This window comes from Mustela nigripes, chromosome 1 (assembly GCF_022355385.1).
Source record: "Mustela nigripes isolate SB6536 chromosome 1, MUSNIG.SB6536, whole genome shotgun sequence".
NCBI lineage: Eukaryota > Metazoa > Chordata > Mammalia > Carnivora > Mustelidae > Mustela > Mustela nigripes.
Genome location: NC_081557.1, coordinates 104,008,634 through 104,030,209, shown reverse-complemented (window position 1 = coordinate 104,030,209; position 21,576 = coordinate 104,008,634). Strand labels below are relative to the sequence as shown.

Genomic DNA, 21,576 nt, shown 5'->3' with positions numbered 1-21,576 from the left:
TTGAGACACCACCTTACACCGGTCACAATGGCCAAAAATCAGCAAGACCGTAAACAACAAGTGTTGGAGAGGATATGGAGAAAGGGGAACCCTCTTGCACTGTTGGTGGGAATGCAAGTTGGTGCAGCCACTCTGGAAAACTGTGGAGATTCCTTACGAAATTAAAAATAGAGCTACCCTATGACCCTACAATTGCACTACTGGGTATTTACCCCAAAGATACAGATGTAGTGAAAAGAAGGGCCATCTGTACCCCAGTGTTCATAGCAGCAATGGCCATGGTCGCCCGACTGTGAAAAGAACCAAGATGCCCTTCAGCAGATGAATGGATTAGGAAGATGTGGTCCGTATATACAATGGAGTATTATGCCTCCATCAGAAAGGATGAATACACAACTTCTGTATCAAAATGGACAGACTGGAGGAGATGATGCTGAGTGAAATAAGTCAAGCAGAGAGTCAGTTATCATATGGTTTCACTTGCTTGTGGAGCATAAGAAATAACATGGAGGACATGGGGAGATGGAGAGAAGGGTTTCAGGGAAATCGGAGGGGAAGAGGAACCATGAGAGACTGTGGACTCTGAGAAACAAAGGGTTTTGAGGCGATGGTGGTGGGTATTAAGGAGGGCACAGATTGCACAGTCCACTAGGGGTTATATGTAAACAGTGAATATTGGAACACTATCGAAAACTAATGATGTACTATGTGGTAACTACCATAATTAAAAATTAAAAAAAAAAAAGAAATGCTGAACACTATATCCTACCCCTGATATTAATGTAACACTGTATGTTAACTATATTGTAATTAATATGATATCAAAATTTAGATAAAGGATACACAGTAGTCCAAATTTTTTGGAATGCAGAAATAGAGGTTCTATGATGGAAATAGATGCTCACACTATCTACCTCAGGAAACAAGAAAAATTTCAAATGAATAACTTACTTTGCACCTAAAGGAGCTAGAGATAGAAGAAACAAAATCCAAAATCAGCCGAAGAAAGGAAATAATAAAAATTGAAGCAGGAATAGATGATATAGAAACTAAAAAACAAAGGAACAAAACAAAACAATCAAACAGATGAGTGAAATGAAAAGATGGTTCTTAGAAAGATTAACCAAATGTATTAATCTCTACAAGAGTCATAAAAACAGTGGGAGATATAGAAGATGCAAGTTAATAAAATCACAAATGACAGAGGAGAAATAACACCACCACAAAAAATATACAGTTATATGATAATATTGTGAAAATTTACACACCAACCAATCAGACAATCTGGACGAAATAGATAAATTGCTGGAAACACATAACCTACCAAAACTGAAACATGAAGAAAGTGAAAATCTGAACAGACTGAGGACCAGCAAGAAATGGAGTCAGTTATCAGAAGAGTCCAAACAAGAGTCCAGGGCCAGGCAGTGTCAATGGTGAATTCCACTAAACATTTAAAGAAGAGGAGGAAAGATATCCCAATTCATTCTGAGGCCAGTATCACACAGATACCAAAGCCAGACAACGATATTACAAAAAAGAGAGCTACAGGCCAGTATCTCTCATGACTGGATGCAGAAATCCTTAACAAGATATTAGCAAACTGAATCCAACACCACATCCTAGAAGTCATTCACCACAATCAAGTGGGATTTATGCCAGGGCTGCGAGGGTGGTTCAGTATTGCAGATCAATCGGGGTGACCCATCACATCAATAAGAGAAAGGTTATTAAAAAAAAAAAAGGTATTTCAGTAGGTGGAGAGAAAGCATTTGACAAAGGACAACATCCACTTGTGATAAAAACCCTCAACAAGGACACTCAGAGGGAACAGAGCTCCACATGATGAAGGCCTTGTATGAAAAATTGACTGTGCACCTCATCCTCAACAGGGAGAAACTGGGAGCCTTCCTCAGGGTCAGCAGCAGGTCCACGACTTGCACTCTCACTACTGTTATTCGACCTACAGCCAGCAGTTCTAGCCTCCGAAGTCAGCCAACAGAAAGGAGCAGAATGCACCCGGATGAGTAAGGAATCAGTTGAATCCTCCCGGTTTGCAGGTTCTGACACGATGCTGTATGTAGGAAACCCACAAGACTCCACTGAAAGACTACTAGAGCAGGTCCACAGATTCGGTAAACTGCAGAGTACAAAATCAGTACACAGAAATCCGTCGCATTTCATCAGGGACCACAACGAGACATCGCTGCATGCCTGACGGAATGGCTATGATCAAAACCCTAAGAAACAGCAAGTGTCGGTGGGGCTATGGAGAAAGTCCCATGCGCCGTGGGTGGGCATGTCAGTGGCCACTGTGGGAGACAGTGTGGAGGCACCTCAGAAATTACAAACACGGAACTCCCTTGTGACCGAGCATTGCACTACTGGGCATTTACCCAAAGAAAATGAAAGCACCAATGTGAGAAACATACATGCAGCCCTGTGCTCTTCCAGAGGTGTGTGAACAGAGATGTTGTCTCTCTAGACAATGGTGTCACTCAGCCACGAAAAAGGATACGATCCTGCCAATTGTGACAACATGGGTGGACCTAGAGGGGTTCTGCTAGTTTAAATACGTCAGAGAGAGACACAGGCTGAATGATCTCACGTAGATGTAGACTCTAACAAATCAAAGATACAAATGAACAAAACCCAGAAACAGATCCAGAAAACACAGAGAGCACATGGTGGGTTGCCGGAGGGCAGGGGCCTGGGGGAGTGGACAGGTTAGGGAATGACAGAAAGTGCAGCACAGGGAACAGAGTCAGGGATACTGTGATGGTGCTGTGTTGGGGACATGAGGTACTCGCGCTTGTGAGCACAACATGTGGTGGACACTTGTGCCCCTGCAGCCGTGTCACAGTGTCGGTAGAGAAGGCAAGCCCAGACCAGGTCATTCCCAGCACTCTGGCCAGGAGGAGCCTCTAAGAACTGAGAGCAGGAGCTTGGTTTTCGGAGCTCAGCCTGGTTTTGGAGGATGGGTGGCCCACGCAGTGTCCAGTTGGTCCCACCGGGCCTGCGGGTGTGCTAGAGTAGCAGGGGGATCTCTGTTTTGCTGAAGAAAGCGCCACATCACCCATTCTGAGTAGTCCCACAGAGACCCTCACCCACAGGTTTTCATGGACCTGCACCCCACTCTTCCCTTAGAGCTGCCATCTGATGGAGTGGTTTGGGAAGCCTGGCTGGAGGAGGTCGACTGTGGGAGGGGGCACCCTGTTCTGACATTGCACAGGAAGTCACTCGGCTTCTGTTCCGTGTTTCCAGTAAAAATGCTGCCTAAGCTTGTCTGCCTCTGGAACCCCCAGGCCTAGACCCGCCCACAGGCACCACGGCAGACAGTTCTCATTCAGAATCTGTCCATCCCTAGGGCAACGAGGGTAACGGGTTCCACAAGCCACTCACAAAAACAATCTTTACGTGACACAGGGTGATAATATTTTCATATCGAGGTATCAGAAGACCTATGCCTACAGCTCAGCTTTGTACGCACTCTGGTTTAAGAACAGTGACTATGAACACATTTCCTCTGTGACTTTTGTCCCCCAGACACTTAGGATGGAAGCGTGTCGTTAGCGTTATGTCACTGAAAACGATGAGCCCGGTATCTCTCCTGACATGGTGTGCATGGTCCGCCGACATTCTTGACCGAACAACCCTGTTCAGAACACTCATTGCTGGCAAGTGGTTGTTTGCTGTTTCGAGAGATTTCATTTTTCTGGAGTTGCATTGCTAAATTGTGTCACTATTTTGTGCATTAAAACTCTGATTTCCTAATAGCTCCTTTTCTTAAAACAAAAACAAAACCCTGATGTGTTAGAATAAGTTAGTCGGACTCTGTGCGTAAACTAATGAGAAAAATGCAGCAGGGCCACCCCGCTGGCTCCAGTGGAAGAGCTCTTGACCTCAGGGTTGTGGGTTCGAGCCCCACGTTGGGTGTGCAGAATACTTAAAAATAAATCTTCAAGAAAAAAAGAAAAATCTAATAAAACATACTTGCGAAATACATAGAACATAGTCAACCTGTTATCTGATATTTCATTTTGTTATTTTCTTTGGTTTGTGGCTGTGTGTTGTCGCGGGCTGCCAGCTCTGCCAGCCCTTCTCATATCAGAGAGCCTGCGCTCTCCTGCAAGTAGCCGTGGGACACGGGCTTTCGGTGTCATATTCGTACATGCCCAACTCTTCTTCCAGCTGGCCTGTGTCTGGCTTCTTGCTGCTCGCCAACCAGATCACCACAGCGAATGGTAATCTGAGGCTGGGTTTCTGAGACTCCATTTGAAAATTCTAGAACGAGTCTAACTTCTCCTCAAAGTCTCACTTCAACTCCGAGAAGTAATCTATCAGTTGAATAAAATTATGTAAGTTCAGTAAACACATTAATCCAAAATGTGAATTGGAAGTACTACGAACTGGTGATATTCTTCTTCAGCAAATCCATGCTCCTAAGCTCCAGTCACAGACTCCCCTGAGACCGAGCATGAGCAATCATTCGCCACACCCAGATTACAAACCCTGATACCGTTTCTCTTTAAAGGATCACAGATCCTCAGAATGACTAACTTGATTATTGAGACAGGAAATGTACAAGACGACCTTGTAACACATACGAGAAAGCATGAAAGCTACTTAAGATGACTTGAGACATATAAAAATAAATAAATAAATAAGGTTCCTCAAAAAGTTGAAAATAGAGCTACCCTATGACCCAGCAATCGCCCTACTGCGTATTTACCCTAAAGATACAAATGTAGTGATCAAAGGGGCATGTGCACCCGAATGTTTATAGCAGCAATGTCCACAATAGCCAAACTATGGAAAGAACCTAGATGTCCATCAACAGATGAATGGATCAAGAAGATGTGGTATATATACACAATGGGATACTATGCAGCCATCAAAAGAAATGAAATCTTGCCATTTGCAACGACGTGGATGGAACTGGAGGGTATTATGTTGAGTGAAATAAGTCAATCAGAGAAAGACAATGATCATATGATCTCCCTGATATGAGGAATTTGAGAGGCAGCGTGGGGGGTTGTGGGGGGCAAGGAAGGAAAAAATGAAACAAGGTGGGATCAGGAGGGAGAAAAACCATAAGAGACTCTTAGTCTCATAAAACAGAGTTGCTGGGGGGGTTGGGGGAGGAATAGGGTGGCTGGGTGATGGTCATTGGGAAGGGTATGTTCTATGGTGAGTGCTGTGAACTGTGTAAGACTAATGATTCAGAGACCTGTACCCCTGGGGCAAATAATACAGTACATGTTAATAAACATAATTTAAAAATAAATCAAGAAAAAGAAAACATTTAGAGATGAAGGGTTTGGATGTGTAGGATGGTCTTCACCATGCTCCCGATTCAAGTTTCAGGGACCATGAATGCTGCACAGCTGGCTGGCAGTTGACTCACCACAGCTGGACTGTGGGGTTAACTCGTTAGTTCTTATTTAAAAGATTTCAGAATTAACTACTCCTTCTTACCATTGGGGAGTGTTTAGTTCATCATTGTCTGTCTCTCTCTGCAGGGCGCATATGGGCCGTACTCCCCCGACGAGTGCATCTCTCTGCCCGTGTACACGAGCGCCGAGAGGGACCGCGTCGTAGCCAACATCGACGTCCCGTGTGGTGGCAACCAAGACCAGTGGATTCAGTGTGGAGCGGCTCTGTTTCTGAAAAATCAGTAGAGTCTTAGGATAATAAAAGCTGTTTCAGCAAAAAGAAACATTTGCTACTTCAACTTTAAATCAACATGTGGTCAGTCTACATTTAAACTGTTAGTTCAAAAACTGTCCCGTGGTCGCCCACTGTGTGTTATTGATCTCACTGGGGTTTATTTTCATGGGTCATGACAGCACGTGCAACTTTAAAAGTAGTAATTCATAGGGTCCATGCTAAAATGCTGAAATCCCTTGAGAACATTAAGTATTTTTGTGAGGCAATTTCATGTTTCCAGTGACTCAAAAAATTTAATGTTGTAGGTACGAGATTGAAAATATTATATCTAAGGAATCAGTAATTAATTTTTGAGGCTATTTTTTGGTATTGTAACTTTATATCAATTAATAAAATATAAGACCATTAATTTTTTCAGTCATATATGGGTTTAGATTTGTGTTCTTTTTAAACACGTAAATATATTCTGTTTTGGTTAAAATATGCAGCATCTCCAAGTCATCCAGAAGACATGGGGAATAACAGCATAGAAACCAGGGTAAGAATTTTACAGATGGAGTCATTAAACAATGAGGGGTTATCATTTCTCATGTAGCTGACTTTTTTTTTTTTTTTACAATCTTTGTCCATGAAACAGTGAAATTCTACAATGGCTGGAAGCTTAAATAAATATATGTTGTGGTTTTGGAGTTTCTGAGCTATTGGAATTGGGTTCAGAAATCTTAAATACTTGCTCTCGTATTACCATTTTCACGGGTCTTATCACGAGACCAAAACCCCAACCAGACCACCGCACTGACTGAAGTGGGGACGTTGAACAGGAGGGTACGCTAGGCTAGAAGAAAGAGTGGGAGAGCCCCATGACATATGCCGGGGCTGAGGGAGTCCCCGCGGCAGGCTGTGCCAAGCGGGGAGCCTCCTGAAGCCTGGGGTTCGGGCCTCACCGGACAAGGTCTGTGTGCAGACGGCTGGCGAACCGAGAGTTTTCCCGAGTCTCTGCAAGCCCAGGCCATGGAGAAAGGAGGAGCTGCCAAGTGTGCAGGGGCCACGGCCTCAGCAGGGGAACCGTGTGACCCACTTCTGGCCAGAACACTGTGGATACAGACAGGACACAGTACCTTCCAGAAGCCGCCTTCCCGGCACACAGCCCGTCGGCCACTTGCTCCCCTTCTCTGCATCTGTCCTGCCGCCTAGCCAGGGGCGCCACAATCTGGGGCCCGGTGTTTGCAGCCACAGGGATGGAGACAAACATGGAAAACGTGGGACTCTGGTCTTCCAGCCCACACCTGCTGCTTTCTTAGTTCGCACAGAACACCGGCCATTAGAAATGAACACCATTTTAAGTGAGCCTAAAAAATGAGGTGTCAGAGCTAGAATTCCACACTCTGAGGGAATTCCCTTCAGAGCTCCCTCATTCACAAGCTTCCTAGTCTATTTGCTGGGTGTGTTGTCATCAAAGTTAATTCCCTCAACTTCTTATAACCTCAACCAAGAGTTCATTGAGATTTGTCTATAATTTGCATTTGATACGATTATTTCAGATCAAAGCAAAAATAGCATGATGTCTTGGCAGAAGCCGCCATCCCACAGGCACGTAACTCCCAGTGGGAGTTCTAGGATGGCGAGCGCGGAGGTGAGGGACAGCGTAGGGTTCCTGTGACTCCCGCCGACTTGCAGGCTGGTGTGGGACCACACGGTGGCCGGAGTCGACTCCCAGGAGGTAGGACCCTGGGCTCCCATTCTCCACCAGCCTCTCCCCTTTACCTAGACACCTGAGCCCTAGCGTTGGTTTCGTGTCTGAAATGTGGACCAGTGTACACACTGTACAGTGAGTCACAGAAGATCTGTCGTAAGCACAAGCAAACTCACACTCGGTACTGGTCATGACTTCAAACTCACACTCGGTACTGGTCATGACTTAAGGGCTCAATCGTAAGTCAGAGCTTTACATAAAACATTAATTCACTATCTAGAAATAAAAATTAAGCTGGGAATACTATTACTACTACTACTACTATTACTACTACTACTACTGCTTCCCAGTTTTACATTATCTACTGTGCCTGTGACTGTGTTTCTGGTGCTAAAGGTCCATTGTCTTCAGAAGACGAACCACAGCTTCACTGAACGGCTGTCTGCTGTTGAATTCTGTTCAAAACCCACAGACAGTACGTGCTGAGCACGTGACTGCTGTGAGAGCAACTCCCAAGTGACGGACGGACAGGTGTCCTGTTCATATGACGTTCGTGTCCCCAGGGAGATCCGCAAGCCCCTGTTCTGGTGGCCTGCCGGAAACTCTCCAGTCGGAAGCCCTCTCGGGTCTCCCTGATGAAGTCCCAGAACCTAAGTCAGGTTCGGTGGGGTGAGGTTCGGAGCTGACGACTAAAGAAAGAATTCTTAAGACATCTTTGGTGCAAAATGGTGGTTTATTAAAGCACGGGGACAGGACCCGTGGGCGGGAAGAGCTGCTGCCCCCGGTTGTGAGGAGTGGCTGGTTATATACACAGGAGTTGGGTAGGTGAGGACAAAGGGGTGTTCAGAAGGGCTATTGGGGCAAAGAATACTATCAGGATATTGAAGGCCTGGTTACTATCAAGTAAAGACAATTGGGAGTCTCCTGGTGGAATGTTACATTCCTGCTATCAGGCATCCTTGTTAATGAGATTTAGGTTTAGAAGAAATTTAACTTTATTTACTTTTCCTTCTACCTCCGCCTCCTTCCGTTTTCATGGAGGGGAGGGTGACAGTAGGGCTTGAGGAACTGAGTTCTGTGTCCCTGGAAATTGGGCTATTGATAAGGTAACTTCTTTGTTGTAATCTCAAGGACATTTGCAAACCAAGGGAGACTCCTGCCTTGCAGGACTGTGATCTCTGCAAGTTAACTATTTATCGCTTTATGGCAGTCAGGGGTGCCCGAGGAATGCTACACATATGGAGGGGAACGGGTGAAGGGGGGGTGCGAGGCGCCAGCTCTTGCTTTGTCCTCAGCCAGCCTCCTGCTCCCTCATCATCCCTGCCTAAGGAAGGGGCTGCAGAGCAGAGGGGAGTCCTCCACGGTTGTGATCCCGGGAGTGAGGACACAGAGCAGGTGTCTGGGTCCGTGCCGCACCCCCACACTTATCTGCCTCAACAGACCTTCTGGTGAGAAGATACAATGACCTGACAGTGCCCGTCAAAATCCTTGTGAGTTTATGTATTTTCATTGACGAGGCAGCTCTCCAAGGAAAGGACAGAGAGTGAGCGGGTGGGGACACTTTCCCTGGGGCGCGAGTGTAGGAACAAAAGCGCTGGGCAGTCTTTCAGGCACCTCATAGAAGCTCCCCTGCGGTTGGAGATGAGGTAAGAGGCGTTCTCATAGCCCTGCAGCCTCAGGCCTCATGGGTGCTTAGCCCTGACTTGCTGGTGTGAGATGCAGGACCGAGGGTTGGGATTTGCATTTCAAATCACAATTCATTTACAAATAAGCTCTGAGTAAGGTTAAAGGACTTTTCTTACCTTTCCTGTCCATTTGTGACTTTTCTTCCGTGAAATGCTGTTTTTATCTTTTGCTCTATTGTTTCCACTCAGTTGTCTTTTCTTAGATTTTGCCAAATCAAACTTTGTTACTTGAATGCAGATTTTTTCCAGACTTTCCTCATGTTTTCCCAGAGCAAGGTTATTAAAAAGACAACATCTCTTTTCCTTTAAAGTTTTACTTTTTGTCAGTGGAAGGATCACAGATAGTAACCTTAAGTTAGATAAAGCTATGTGCAAATCCAGAATTTCTTTATCTGTTAGTCACATGATCCTAAGAAAATCAAAGAATGCACGAGTCTGCTTGTTTCTGTCAAAGGAGACATCACACCTCTTAGACAAAGTGGGCTCCAAGGGAAATTTCAATGGCTGGGCAGGAGCCCCCTGCGGACTCACGGGGAGGTGCTTGCTCATGGGCTCTGGGGGCATAGCTGCTGCAGGTGCCCGAGCAAAAGCCACTGGCAGAGTCAAGTGAAGCGTCCCATCTAGCGGGCACGGGGAGCTAACAGGCCATGCATGATCATAATTCCCAATTCCAGGCGCACTGAGAATCGATCCCCTGATTCCCAGACCACAGCCACAGCGCGGAGTTGCTTGTGAACTTAGGGGTCTGCAGATGCTTTGTTAAGTACAAGATTTGTCAGTTCAAAGGTCTTTCTGTTACAGAAAGAACACACGTTTGTGTATTGAAGGAGTCCGTCCGTTCCCAGCTCTCTTCATCCTCAGAAAGCTCACGTCGCCTAAGAGTTCCAGTTCAGACACCGTTAGAGTTGTTGAAAATACATGTCACTATGGGAGCAAAAGGAATGAGAAGTCCAGTCCGGGTCAGGAGCCGGACTGCAGGTTTTGTGAGCAGACAGTCACGTGTACAACTTCCATTCATGATCAAGGACTTCTCGTGTGCAAGTCCGACGTCGAAGCTCACGACATAGTGACGATAATGAAAGTTCTCACGACAGGACAGTGAGAGGAACTTTCTCGAGCTGATAGTCTTGGCTTTTTCTGAAAGCTGCTGGCCTTAGGGTGCTTGCCTGGGAACCATGTAATGGTCCAGCCAGGAGCAGAACAGGGACAGGAAAGCCTGGCAGGTTGGGTGATGGCCATAGGCCCCCGCACCCCAAATTTACGTCACTCCTTTTATCCCTCACCTAAAGCTTCAGCTCACATCCTCTTCCCTGTGGGCTCCTTTTCTGGGTGAAGCCTGGCTATACGCGCCTGCCTGGAATTGCATGGCCTGAGCCAAATGTAGAGGTGTAGGAAAGAAGGGGGAGGGATGCGCCCTCTTTCTCAGAGCGAACAGGTCCCGTGGCAGCCCAGAGGCAGTGTCCCCAAGTGGGGAGGACAGGACATGTGGTCGCATGTGGCGGAAGCAAAGGGATCTCACAGGAGGCTGAGGAGAATGGCTGCTGAAGGACAGATGTGTCCACGATGGACCCTTCTGGGAGCCTCAAGGATTCATTTTCAAGGTCACATCATCACAATAACTAAGGAAGGGTCACACGTGCACAACACTTCATCACTCACAAAGTGATTACATGGGTATCGTTGCAAGCACCGAGCGAGGATCACAGGACAAGACTCAGATGGGGCACGACATCGGGCACGACACAGACCATCGGGAGGCCAAGTGGCTCGTCCACTCAGACTCGGGACCCAGAGGCTGCACCCACACATCTGCTGACAGCACCCGCCTCCACTGCCCTGCTGGGACCCGTCCCCAGGGCGGCTGGAGCAGGGGCTCCTCCCTCTGCCAGGAACCTCCTTCCCGAGAGCTGTTTCCTGAGCATCTCTGTGGCAACGGATGTTCCCCCGGGGGCCAGGCATGGGTGTCTCTGGCAGGAGGCGCTCCGGTTCCCCCGGGAGAGCCCAGGACGGAAGAGGCAGAAACTCCCCGTCTGCCGTGTGGTCCTCACGCCTGGTCCTTGCAGTGTGCGCACGTGGACACCCGGGCATGCCGGCCGCTGGAGAGTGAGCCTGGGCTCAGACGTGTCCCCAGCCCCCGTCCCCTCCACTCTGGCTTCCCTGCCAGACGCTGTTCAGCTCAAGGAAGCGTCCTGCGCCCTCAGCATCGGTGGCCCCCGACACGCGGGGGGTTTCTCGCCTGATCCAGGGTCACGGTCTGAGAAGGGAAGCTGGGAAAAGAGAACTTGAACCTGAACAGAGCAGCTCTAAGAGGGGGCCCGGCAACGGGACAGTCCTCCGAGAGTGGGAGCCTTTCCAGACGGCGGGGAGGGGACGGACCAGGTGGGCAACCGCATCCCCGGCAGGAGGGGCGCAGCGCTGGGCACGGCTGCCTGCAGGCATCACAACCCATCGGGGAGGCAGGAGCCCCGTTCCCTGTGCCCTTCCCCGTGCCGGTGACTGTGCAGTTGGTCTGAGAAGCCTTTGCTCGGCGGGTGTTGAGTTACCGCAGAGTAAGGGCGGCTGCGACCGCTCATTGTCACATGTCCGGGAAGAAGGACCTGTAGGAACGCGGCACCACAGTATTACATGAGTCTGGGTCCGGGGTCTCGGGAGCTCCTCGCCATTACCGCAGCTTCTCTGTAAGTTTATTTCCAAAGAAATAATTTAAAGAACGTAGCTCCCCAGCTACATCACCGCGTGTGACCTCTGTGGTCAGCCTCTAGCAGACGCCCTCGGTGTCCCCACCACGCGGGCTTCCCCCGCCTCACAGCAGCCATGGCGGGTTTCTCCCACGCAAAACCGTGGGGTCCTCTTCCTGCCCCTGAGCTCCTCACAGTTTGGCCAAGCGCTTTACAAAATGCTGCAAAAAGCCAGAAAGAAAGTGAAATGAAAAATACAATAAAGAAAGAAAGAAAGAAAGAAAGAAAGAAAGAAAGAAAGAAAGAAAGAAAGAAAGAAATCGATTACAAAATGTAGGTCTGAGATCCGAAGCACGGACAGGATTTTCTCTCCTCAGAACCACCGGAGAAACCCACCTCCGAGTCTCCGGTTGGACCCACAGAGCTTGGAAATGCTGCGCAGCCGGAGCAACAGTGAAAAGAATCCTGTGAGAGTGTCAGCTTCTTCTCTCCAGAAGCGTCGCTGTCCCCCTCCAAAAATCGGTGAGACATTTACTCCAGCAGGAGCTGAAATGGCAACAATGTCAGAAAAATCAAATTAAACTTAGTAATATCTCTACAGTTAATACAATTTCTCAGCTGGCAAGACAACCTTCCTAGGTTGTACTCCAGGGACAAGCATCTGTGTGTCCTAAGAGCAAACTCCAGCTCTCCTCGAATGGAAAGCAATGAGCCTCCGTGAGGATCACCAGGAAGCCGCATGAGAAGGGAGGAGCGGCTTGGAGGACACGGGAACCACCGTCAGTGTAGACCACACCCAGCTACAGCCGCTCTGGGGTGTAGACAGCCACAGCAGCAAGCGGGCTGCCGGGGAGACTGTAGGAAAGACAAGGCACAGAGGTAGAGGGGAGGGTCTGTCCACAGGAGGGATGGAGGACACAGGCGATAAGGTGGCGGCTCAGCCAGTCAAAGGCTGCCACAGGGACAAAGTGGCGCGTGGGTTGGGATGGACGACACTAGAGGACGTGGGGACGGGCAGCTGGCCTGTGGAGGGCTCAGAGTCCCTCCCTGGGCAGTGTTTTCTGACACTCCCCGAGGGGGGTCCCTTCTATTTCAGGTTTGTCCTGCCTGTCCTAGTTCATCACGTGCTTGTCACGGTCCTGAGTCACGACTTAGGTATCGATCCCTTCACGGCCTGCTTCTCCACTAGACTCGGAAGAAGCTCCGTGACGCCCGGGACCGGGAATGAAGAAGCGAACGACGTGTCCCAGCAGGCGAGAGATCCGAGAAGGAAGGAAGAGGCCTGCTGCGTGCATCAGCGCTAGTCACGGGAGGGGGGGGGGGGATAAGGAGTGAACAGGTTGGAAGCCAGCAGAGGCGCTGGAGGTGGGTGATGAGACCATCTCCGTCCTCACCTGAGCACTCGGAGAAGTACCGAATGCCTCGCCAATGATACTGTGTGTCCCCTTACAAGTGCACAGTGTTAAGTGGAAGTTATGGATCTGAAATCACTGTCCAGGCCGGGATTCCTGAACGAAGCTTACCTAGCAGACGGAGTCGGAAACAGACTCACCCCAGCGCTGACGCGGATGATATTCCTCGTGGTTTGGCTTTCCGTCTTATCGTCTCATACTCCCTCGATTCTGGGTCCTTCACCAAATCTTATTAAAATTGAGCAAAGAGCTGTGAGCTCAGATCATTGGCCCAAATAAAACCAAGGCCGGAGGTACGAGTCGTTTTCTACCCCGGAAAACAACGTGGTTCCAGAACTAGAGGCCGTGTTCAATAGCTCCCCTGGGGTGGGGGTGGGGGGCTGTGTGTGATGAAGCCAGCATGCTCCTTTTGGGAATCCATGACGAGCCAGGCAGAGAGTAACCATGCCCAACGGCACGTCCTGTCCTCCAGGAATTCAGTGGCCAGGAGAAGGGATCTAGGGTCAGTCTAGAATCTAGTACTTGGGTCCACAGTGTCTCCTCTGTATTTTCTAAATGAAGTCTATTTAGTTTTCCTATTTATGGTTTTTATTTAATGTGAATACTTGTGTATTTCACTGGTGAAATGTGACTGTATTTGATTACAAGGTGGTGTAAGGCCCACAACAAATTTGATGCAGTGTTTAATATTTGGACTCTATTACCTTTCTAAAATAAGAACTATTTGGCCTTACATTTTTCAGATAAGAAGTAGAATTGTGAACCACACGGTAAGTGACTCACATAGTGTCACAGAAGAGAGTTTACTTAACCCCGTGGTGGGCACGGGGGCGCTGGGGACGAGGAGGAGGAGGGCACCGGTGCTGTCTCACTGAGACACCAGGAGTTTGAACGGGGAGAGGAGCCCGAGGGGGCAGAGGTTGTTCATGCGGACGGCCCTGCAGGGGTTAATCCTGGCGTTAACAGGGTTTGTCACAGTGAGGTGAGAGAGAGGCGCTTGGTAACTCTTTGGATTACCCACCGCTGCCTTCCGCACCGTCCCCACGTTTAGTGGCTTGAAACAACAGTGGCCCGTCCCTTGGCTCCAGACCATGCAGCTTGGACAGGATGCCGTGGTGACCCTTCTCTGCTCTGGGTGGCATCAGCTGGCAGGCTCAGCTCGAGCTGTGGGTTCTGTTCCCTGAGGACTCACTGGCAAGCTCAGGAGCAAGATGCTGGCCCCTGAATGGGGCTTCGGTCCTAGACACCATCGGTGGGGCCGATGCCTTGGCCTGGTTCTTCTCTCACAAACCCGTCCAGGGGCTGCCTGCGAGTCCCCCCAGCAGGGCCCGTGGGGTCGGGAGCAAGTGCTTCCAGAGCCAGAAAGGGGAGCTCCTGTTCTCGGGAGGCCACAGACTGGCCAGCCTCACTTCCACCACAGTCTGTGGGTAGGCATTTAGAGGGACGGGCCTAGACCCCCCTCCGTGGGAGAGACACTGACGAATCCACAGCCTCCGCCCGCCTCCTGGACGCTTAGAAGAGGGAGGAGGAGCGGGACTGGCGCGGGGGGCGGGGACGGGACCTCGACCCCTCCACGGACCCAGCTCTACCCCAAGAAAATTGGTTGAATCTCTGACGCGTAACCCCCTCCGTCCATCCTTGTCCTCCACACGGAGAATGGTTGGGGGTGTTTAATTAAGTTTGGGAAACAGCTAGAATCCGGATCCCTGACGTTCCCTTCCCCGAGCCGCGGGCGCTCAGAAGGCTGCCGGGGGCGTCGGTGACCCACGCGGGCTCCAGCCCCTTGCACCAGCGCGTTGCCCCCACCCCGAATCCCGTGCCCTCACGCGGGTCGTTTCAGCCTCGCTGTGGTCCAGGTTTTCCTACCAGAGGTCGGCGCACACGAGGGCTTCCCGACCCCCGTCCTGGAGACAGGTGACGAGCACGCCGCCGCGTCTACACCGCCGGACCCTGGCCAGGGAGCCCGGGGGCCCTGCACAGAGTCCGGCCTGTGGAAGCGCTGTGGTCCCGCTCGCCCGAAGAGCTTCCTTACCGGAAACCATACACTGAATTTGAGGATGAATCACGGCTGGGATGGGGGGAGGTTGGGGAGGGAGAACGAGTGAGGGCGACGTGGTAGAGAGTGAACCCCTCTGGGCTGCGGAGGAACCGGGGCCTGAGGCGCTGGGGTGCCGGCAGCAGGGCTGCCGGAGGGAGGGGCTCGCTCGAGGCCGGGGTGCGGACACCTGCTCCCCGCAGGTGCACGGCTCGGAGCTTCTCGAGCTGCTTCACGGAGGCAGCCCCGCGCGCTCTCCCCTCTTCTTTGGGAAATCTCGGCAGCATTCACCTCACAGGGGCATCTTTCCCTGGGGGTCATCAGCCCTCGGAGGCTCTTTCCTTTCTCAGGCGGCAGGGAGAGAAGCTTTCACACTGTTTCCATGGAAAGAACAGGACCGCGTTCACGGGGAGCCGATTCCCTCTGCACTGACGAGAACAGCTCGCAAACCATGCATCAGGTGCTAGAGCGTCAGAGCAGATCTCCAGGGCACCTGGGGGCAGGTGGTCAGTGGGTTCAGTGTCCGACTCCTGATCTCAGCTCCGGTCTTGATCTCGGGGTCATGAGGTCAAGTCCTGGGCGGCTACTTAAAAACAAGCCAACCAGAAACTGGATTTCTGGGAGCTGGAAGCTGCAGAGGAGGTCCCCTGTAAGCTCGCTGGGGGGCCGTGGTGCCCTTCTGCCTCAGCAGAGGGTCCGGCTATATTCCTGGGCTCTGGAGGGGGAAGCCTTTCTGTGTACTAACGGGCGCAGTTCGCAGCTGGTGGTATTTTTTCTGAAGGCAGTTCGCATCTCTCCCACCTCTGCCTCCGCTGGGACTTGTCTCCATTCAGCCCCAGCCCCCGAGCCACAGAGCTGCTGGTTTGGGGAATCTGAGAAGCCAGATTAAGGAACACTTGTTTCTCCAGATAGGACTTGGCTGCAGTTAGGGCTAGACTGGGCAGCATTAAGCCTCCATTGTCCACTCTTCCTCTGACGCGCATCTTCTACTCTACATCTTTACTTAGACTAAAACCTTTGCCGATTCTTTGAATTAGGGTTGGACACAAACAACCCCTCCTCCTGTTTGCCTCCTGAATTCCCAAATAGGAAGGCTCTAACTGCAAAACTCAAGACAATGCACATGGAGTAAAGCATCCATAGGTTGGTTTTGCTGTGGAAGAAGCCGGGAGGAACACAGACTAGTTGGCAAAGGGACAGTGCGGTGGGCGGGTGGTGGGTGTTGCAGGTAAGGCCCATCTTAGGACCTGATCTTGGTGATCAGGGATAGTACGACAGTTGCTGCCACTAGTCTGTGTCATCAGGGACAGTGGGCTTGTCCTCAGGTGGCTGGAGACACGCCGAGGCCCCACGGTCCCCTTCTATCTGGGGGAGCCGCTGGCCACCCCTGGGATTCTCGCCGAGCTCACCCGGTCTTTCTCGTGATGGAGACAGTGGGGTCGACCCCAGTCAGTCCGTTTCTAGACTTTGTTTATAGTTGTGTTAGACCAACATCGAGGTCACTCCCCTAATCAGATTTTCTAAAAAGAATAGCACGAATTTGCTTGCCCTGTGCATTCCGCGTGTTGGGGTGGGGGAGGGGGGGTACAGACAACGGCCAAGGAGAGGAAGCAGGGGGTGTCCTGGGGTGTCCTGGGTGTCTGTGGGGTGTTCTCTGGAAATACCCCGTAGCTCAAAAGTGATAAGCTGTTTTCTTCAGCCTGCCCCCTCCAAACTGGAATTTGGGTGCATGGATGGAGGGAGGGAAGAGTCCTGACGCTCCCTCCGAAGGCGTGTTCCTCCTGGCCATCGGGGAAGGGGAACAATGTAAAGGCTGCTTTTTCTCACGTGTTCTGTAAGGCACGTCTCTCAATGGGAAGCATTTTCTTTTTCTTTTTTTGTTAAAGATTTTATTTGACAGAGATCACAAGTAGGCATAGAGGTACACAGAGAGAGAGGGGGAAGCAGGCTCCCCGCTGAGCAGGGAGCCTGATGCGGGGCTCGATCCCAGGATCCTGGGATCATGACCTGAGCCGAAGGCAGAGGCTTTAACCCACTGAGCCACCCAGGCGCCCCTCAATGGGAAGCATCTTCAAACCATTATCGTTTTGATGTTGACGAGGGAGATTTGGTGGTGGTGGGTTTGTTTTTATTCCCATCCAGACAGGATTGGAGAGTGGAAGCCGGTGCGGACGACATGGATGGAGCCGGACGTCCGAGAAGGGAGAGACGGCTGTTAGCGGCAGACAACGTGCCCTGAAATCTGCTCTGCGGGACGGACAGGGCGGGGTGATGCAGCGTTTAAGGCTGGAGTGTAGACATGGGGGGGGGGTCAAGGCCGGGCCCGCGGGGAGGGCATGGGGAGAGGTGGGGAAAGATACATGCAGGTGCGTTTACTTGCTTTTAGCTTAAAGTGCAGAACCTTCTCCTGCCCCTGGGACAGGGCGTCCGTGGATGGGGAGAGACCTAGTGCCGACCGATTTCAGCCACTTAAATGCGTGATAGAAACATTTAGTTCCTTTGTACTTGAGTAGATCCTTATTCCTGGAAACACATTTAATTATTAACATCTCCACTTGTAAGCAGAGAAAACACACTCAAAATCACTTCCTTCTGCATAACTTCTGCCTGAGTGCTATCGAAAAATGGATTACATTTGGAGAGGTTCTCTTTTTATGTTTTAATTGAGGATTTTTTCCCCCTGTTCACATCATTGAAAATGAACAGTATGAATCAGGTCGTCTGACTGAGACCCTAGTCAGATATTGTTGCCTGACCTTGGAGAAGTTGATGTCAATTCAGGTCTCAGTGAAGCAGAAGTTAATTTATTTTATAGAAAACAGGTTTTGCTTTTGAAAAATTCAGGAAATCAGCCATCAAAGAAATGACTTTCAAATCTTTGATCTATAAACTTTCCTGCAACAAATATTCAATACGTTTTCTTGGGGCAAATAATGAATGTTAAACATTCCCAGCTCTTTCTGGAAACACTGAGTGCATAGAGGGCATATGAAGTTTCCTGACAAATGCTGCTGTGAACACACATTAGAACATCGGTCTTGGCCCCCTGTAGCCTCACGACATTACGGCTGTGGCTTGAGAGCCCACACAGATGGGTTTTCTCTTTCATAAAGCTCTCAGCTTTAGATACACAGGATAAAGATGTTGACCAGTTCACCAGAAAACACTGCTTTTGGGGATCAGCTGGGTTCCCTCCCACTGTGACACCTTGTTGCAGTGACAAGGTACAATGAATGGGACACTCGCTTTGGGCAAGCTGGGAGGTCCTTCCTGCTTCGAGCCCGGTGGTAGCCTCCTGCCCCTCCCCCAGCACTCTGATCACTCCGTATTATATCAGTCTCTCCCTGCCACACTATTTAGGGACATCGTATTTCACTAAGTGATACCTGACAGAACCGGTCATCCTAGAACAAGGATCAGGACGGCCCTTTTTCACTACTTCCTCAGTCCTGGGTGTGATGCACTGAGGTAAAGAGATCACCAAATCCGTCTAGTTGACGGTGACCAGGGCGGTGACGGACTAGAAACCATGGCAACTGAGAAGCCTTGAAGGCACCCGGTGACATCTGCAAGGAAGTTTGCACACGTTAAGTACCCGGTGTGGAAGAACCGTGTAGTGATAGGAACAACTTAGACAATTTGGGGGACAAGTGTAAGAAAGAAAGTTCTGGTCCTCAGCTTGGCTTGCCAGGCAGTGAGATCCCCACTGCAGGAGGCGTCCACCAGAGAGTGGACGACCACTTGATGGAAAAGCCGTAAGGAAGACCCAAGGATTGTGAAGGGAGCAAGTGTCGAACCAAATGGTCTTTACGTGGAGAGAGACCAAGCTGGTCTAGACGATGGCACCAAACAGATATATTTTGTCATCCACACTTAGGATTCAAGAGTGTCTAGATTCACATATACACTTAAAGTGTCAGGTTTTCAGGGGGGAAATTTAACATGGTAACAGTGGGCATCCTCTCTGGAAACAGGTGGTGTTGCTGGGAACATATTGCTTCCGTTAGGGCGAGAGGTTCGTCGATCACCACAATCCCAGTATTCAACGGTTCAGGCTTCAGTTCACGTCTAGTATTTATGCTTCCTGCCTGGAACCTCAGTGGGCTGCCTCTGGACCGACAAGCCCAGGGTTCTGTTTCTTTAATGCCTGATTCAGGGTCCAGTTCAAATGCTTTCTCTCTGGAGGAAGCTTTTCTTCCCCTTTCAACATTCTGACACCCTTCCATGAACTCCTCGGCTCATTCTAAAGGCATTTACTATCTTCAGGATTTTCTTGCAACCTCCCAATAAGAGGATTAGTTGCTCGAGGTCAAGAGGTCAAGGTCACACAGAGAAGCAGCGTCCATAAACATTCACCTAACCCATCCCCCGTAATGACTGTCACCGCAGCCCTTCGCCAAACTGATTCATTTTGTTCCAGCTTAGAACTAGCCCACTCTAGACCGCAGAAGATCTTGCCTGCTCTTCTGAACTACAAAATTTATTTTTGAAATTGAGTTTCATTTCCCCCTGGAATTCTGGACACTTGAAACAAGTCTGAAGGACTAATCTGAATTATAGGCCACGGAACTTCCTGGTTCACAGGCACGTTACTAGGCAACACCAGAAGGCACTTTGCCCTGGAAATCTAGGAATTTCTTTCTTTCCTTCACTAAGAAACTCAGACATAAGGCTGCCTCATTCCTTTATGTTTTTCTCTCTGAATAATTTAAGTTTTATTTAAATTCCAGTTAGTTAACATGCGGGGTAATATTAGTTTCAGGTACAACGGAGCGACTCAACACTTGCATACAACACCCGGTGCTCATCACGACAGGTTCCCTCCATCTTCCCCGTCACCTGTTTCCCCCGTCCCCCACCCACCTCCCCTCTGGTGACCATCAGAGTGTTCTCTGTCGTTAAGAGTCTGGTTGTTGGTTTGTCTCGTCTTCTATTCTTGAAGGCCACATATGAGGAAACTCCACATAGGAGTAAAATCATATGCTATTTGTCTTTCACTGATTTTCTTTCCACTAAGCATAATAGCCTCTTGGTCTGCCCATGTTGTCATAAGTGGCAGAGCTCATCTTTTTTATGGCTGAGCAATACCCCACTACATTCCACACCTACCCCCTCCCTCTTCTTTACCCTTTCGACTACGGTGGGCAGGTGGGCTGTTTCCACCACGTGGCTGTTGGAAATAAGGCTGCTGTGAGCATCAGGCTGACTGTATCCTTTTGAGTCACTGTTATTGTGTTTTTAGGGTCAATACCTAGGAGCACAATCATTGGATCATAGGGTAGCTCTACTGTTAACTTTCTGAGGAGCCTCCACACTGCCCTCCCGAGTGCAGACTGCCTCATTCCTTTGCACCTGAAGTTTAATTTGAATTTACAATAGCAAATTGATTTGTTATTGGATAGACATTATTTTTTCAAATCACAATCAGTTTTTGGGGGTTGGCTGGTGAACAACTTGTTGCTTTTGAATTAATAAGAATTGTTCAGAATGATGGCAGTACTAGTTTAAAGCGCACTAATTCTCTTTATGTCAGGAACCCTAGTGTCTACATACTGGGCACGTCAGCTTTCTCTAAAATTCATTCCACAGGAAGTTTATTGAAATGCCCAAACATCCCATTAACAAATGGATCACAAACTTATAGGATGTAATATCCCAATTTGAGCCACATATTTTGAGACTATAAAGTCTTAAAAAAATGTTACAATAATCTCTGCTTCCAAAGATGAACTATACCACTTTTTCTGGGAATTACTGAACACCTGTGTTTTCCTTTAATTACACAGCTGAAAAATAAAGTCTAGCTCTTGATTGTACTTATAGCTGGGTGTGTGGGGGGGTGGAGATGCACAAAGATTGCGGGAGGAAAGGCGCGTTCCCATCCTTGAGGCTGGGGTGAGGGGCTGGCATTATTGGCCCGGGATGCGACAGCCGTGCTCAGCATGAATAATGAGGCAGAAAATGGATTTAACTACAGGACAGAAACTCCAGTGCAACAACGTAGAGGAAGAAGAAGTTAAAAACTCTACCCAGAGAGTTTCAACAGGATATTCCATCATAATATTAGCCCAGGACTTGGTAAAGAGTAAAACATCAGAGAAATCTTGGAAATGTCTCACACCCGCCCCCCACACACTTTCCACCTCTGACCCCAGATTCATATGAAAAAACCCTCACGAAGGACCCAAGAACAGAGCGGGCTGGGGGTCAGGAAACAATGCCAACGACTCCTCCGCAGGAGGAGGGCCAGTGGACGGACAGATTTACAGATGGAGGGATTGAAAAGACCGCCCTGTGACGGGGATGGGGGAGCTCTGTAAATTCTCTCACTGAAAACAGTGACAGTCAGAATGGACACAAACTGCCACCTCTGACCTCTCGATGTCGATCCAACTGTACAACC

General features: G+C 49.5%; 1 protein-coding gene across 6 annotated transcripts in view; it reads left to right on the top strand.

Annotated features, from left to right (window-relative positions):
* Positions 1-6,093, top strand: part of DYNC2H1 (dynein cytoplasmic 2 heavy chain 1) — a 256,601-nt gene extending 250,508 nt beyond the window's left edge. For all 6 annotated transcript variants that reach the window (XM_059418474.1, XM_059418477.1, XM_059418470.1 and 3 more), the window contains one exon: positions 5,523-6,093. In XM_059418474.1, coding sequence (XP_059274457.1) covers positions 5,523-5,681 — 159 coding nt within the window. In that variant the 3' untranslated portion in view covers positions 5,682-6,093. The remainder of the gene's footprint in view (positions 1-5,522) is intronic.
* Positions 6,094-21,576: the final 15,483 nt, after the last annotated feature.